General features: G+C 37.9%; 1 protein-coding gene across 1 annotated transcript; it reads right to left on the bottom strand.

The window, feature by feature from the left end:
• Window positions 1-845: 845 nt before the first annotated feature.
• LOC121761783 ((S)-8-oxocitronellyl enol synthase CYC2-like) lies at window positions 846-1,964 on the bottom strand. The gene has a single exon (XM_042157450.1). The coding sequence runs from the start codon at window positions 1,962-1,964 to the stop codon at window positions 846-848; it is 1,119 nt and encodes a 372-aa protein (XP_042013384.1).
• Window positions 1,965-3,092: the final 1,128 nt, after the last annotated feature.

Genomic DNA, 3,092 nt, shown 5'->3' with positions numbered 1-3,092 from the left:
TAATAAATTTAGGTTCGTTTTACTTATTTACAGTCGGTTTCTCAGCTTTTGCTTGCATTCGATTTATAAGCCATCCATATTTAAAGTGCAATAATACATATATCCCCTATTTAAACTCAATTTCCGTGTTAAGAATAATATATTCTTAGAAGGAATAATGTATTTAATTAATCAAAGTAAAACACGCCATTTGTAAATGGTCCATTGCTGCTTAGAAAATGTAATTATTAGGTTATATTTTAATGATTTTATTGCGGTATTACATATGTTCCAATTCTCAATTCTTCTATTTGAAATAATTAAATACTATTAACAATATTCGTAATTGACTACCTAGACAAGATTAGCGGAAAATGAGAACCACTATCTCAAAGCACGAGGCTTTGCTTGTTAGATTCATGAATTAAGATTGGCAAAAACTCTAGTGATCACTATTACATTCAACTTTAACTCTTATTCACACATTCCTCAAACTTTGTAATATATGTGTAATGTAGTCCAAATCCAAATATACAAATACCAAAGTTTGGTAATTTGGTAATCTAACAGAAACGGATATTTAATCCAACAAAAAAAAAGAAACGAATATTAGAGAATTTAAGTAACCCAATAAAAAACATGAAGTTCAACATAAATTGCGTATGCTTTTTATTAGGAATCAATCTAGGTCAGTTACACATGATTGGTTTATATATAGTCAACCGAATAAGAATTATTTTATTATATACAATAAAATGATAAATACAAATATATATCAATAACAAATATCAAGATGCCCAAATCAAATTAGTGGTGTAGCACAAATCTATCATTACACCTGTATTTTAATTTGATAGACTCATCGATCATGGAATTAACTTATCTTCCCTCATCACATCAATCCAATAAACCATCGAATCCAAAACATGGTACCTGCTCTTAAATCCAATCAAATCAATCTTGCTGCGGCTGCACAACATCTTGAATGGGCATCGAAACATCTGATCCAAGAAATCCCAATTTGCCAAATCACTCATCTCAGTCTCCACAAGCCCCTCTTTTGCAACAATTTCCTTCCAAACTCCCTCCATACCCTCCATACCTAGGGAATACACGAAATCTCCCGAAAACGTGCACTTTTCGGGAGTTTCAATCCCTAGCTTTGCCCCGATACCGGGCCAGATTTCCTTCCAAGTATAGTATTCACCGTTTATCGCGTTATAAGCACGACCCTCCGTGCCCTGCTCGTGGCGGGTAGCAGCGAACACGTGCTGATCCGCCACGAGGCGGGCGTCGGAGGCATCGATGCACATCTCCTCCCAACACATCTTGGTGCCTCCAAACACAAAAGGAAGGTTCAAATACTTACGTATAGTCCCATAAACACAAATTGTACCCATTAAATTATAGTAAGCTCTTCTAGAGCTACCAATAATGAACCCTGGCCTATGAATAGACCAATCCACTTTATACAAGGGCAACATTTCTTGCAACAAATCCTCAAGCCCATAATAAAAATTATGGCCTATGTTCACCCTTGGTGAATCCTCATTGTAGCAACTAACTTCTCCTCCCAACAACCCTTGTAGTGAGATGTAATGTTTCGCCCCCGTCTGGAGCGAAACATGCCTGAGGCGCCCCGCCTTTGGGAGGAGGGCGACGAGGGCATTAGCCATCATCGCCCTATTCTGCCCATAGCACTCAGGGCTATCCAGCGGGAACATGCTGGCCCACGTGACCCAGAAAATGTGGGTCACGTCATTTATTAGAGACAATTTGTCTCGAGCCTCGTGAGAGTGTAAGAGGTCGCACGACACAAAGTGGTATCTCCGATGGGCGTTGATGGTGTCCATCGAGATGTCGGGTCGACGGGCGACTCCGTACACCTTCCAGCCACGCAAAAGCAGAGTTGTTGCTAGCTCCTTCCCCACCAGCCCTGTGACCCCAAAGATGATTGCTACATTTGCAATAGATTTGGCAGCCATTTTTCGTTTCTATTGTTTTTGGCTAATTATAATTAGAGAAGCCAACTAAGGTGAATATATACAAGTCCTATAACATTAGGCATTAATGGTAGCTTCAAAAAAAGGTGCAAGTGCCTTAATTATATAAAGATATTCAACAATCAAACTCCTTGTTTATAGGAAAGATTTGTGGCTTTGGCCTTAAGAAATTGCAAAAAGACTAGTTGTAGATGGGTAGGACTATTCAATACATTCGGCGCAGGTATTATAAAAATAAAGTAGACCGTTCTACCATATACAATTATTAAAAATTACGACACATCTTGTTTTCTATATTATTCACTAGTTTTGATCTTTAAAGAGATTGTTATAAAATTGCATTCCTATAAAAAGTAATTTATCCAATATCCATAATCAGCAAATCAAGCCCATGTCTATTTTTTTTTCAGAAAATGAAATAAGGCAAGAATTATTAAGCAAAGTTTTACAGACTAATAAAAAGTGCTCATTCTAAAAAGACTAGGATGTAAGGAGAGAGACTATTTAGATTTTAGTGTATAAACCCCATACCAGTTACTCTTACGGTCAATATGGGACATTGAGTCTGTAACAATCGACCCCCCTTAAGGATCAACGTCCTCGTTGGTCTCATCTAGTTCTTTGCCAGGCCACCACTCCAAGTTCTCGTTGGTCACAATCATGTTAGTCACGGCGAGTTCTTTGCTCGGCCACCACTCCATGAACTACCACTCCGAGTCGACCCCAAACGTACTCGTTAGTCATGGCGAGTTCTTTCCCCGACCACCATTTTGAACTGTTTGGGCTCTCATTGAAAGCATCAATGTTACAGACCAAATAAGAGAATTCGTCTCAAAAGACTAGTATGTTAGGAGAGAGAAATCATTTAATCTTTAAACCCTTGGTTGCTCTTATAACCGATGTAAGACATTGAATCCGTAATACAAAATCCTAAATATTTGGAAAAAAAAGGAATGGATTTGGGAGTGGTTTAGTCAAAAGAAATCAAGTTGGCGACTGGGAAGCAACTACTTGCTTGATAACTGGAATATTAGCCGTCATCTTGTTGGCATTCTTCCACTTTTTTTAGACCAAATTTCATTCTCTCTCTATATATATATCTATGTAAAT

The sequence above is a fragment of the Salvia splendens genome, chromosome 13, assembly GCF_004379255.2.
Source record: "Salvia splendens isolate huo1 chromosome 13, SspV2, whole genome shotgun sequence".
NCBI classification, from domain to species: Eukaryota; Viridiplantae; Streptophyta; class Magnoliopsida; order Lamiales; family Lamiaceae; genus Salvia; species Salvia splendens.
Note: the sequence above shows the minus strand (reverse complement) of the source record. Positions and strands in the feature narration are given on the sequence as shown.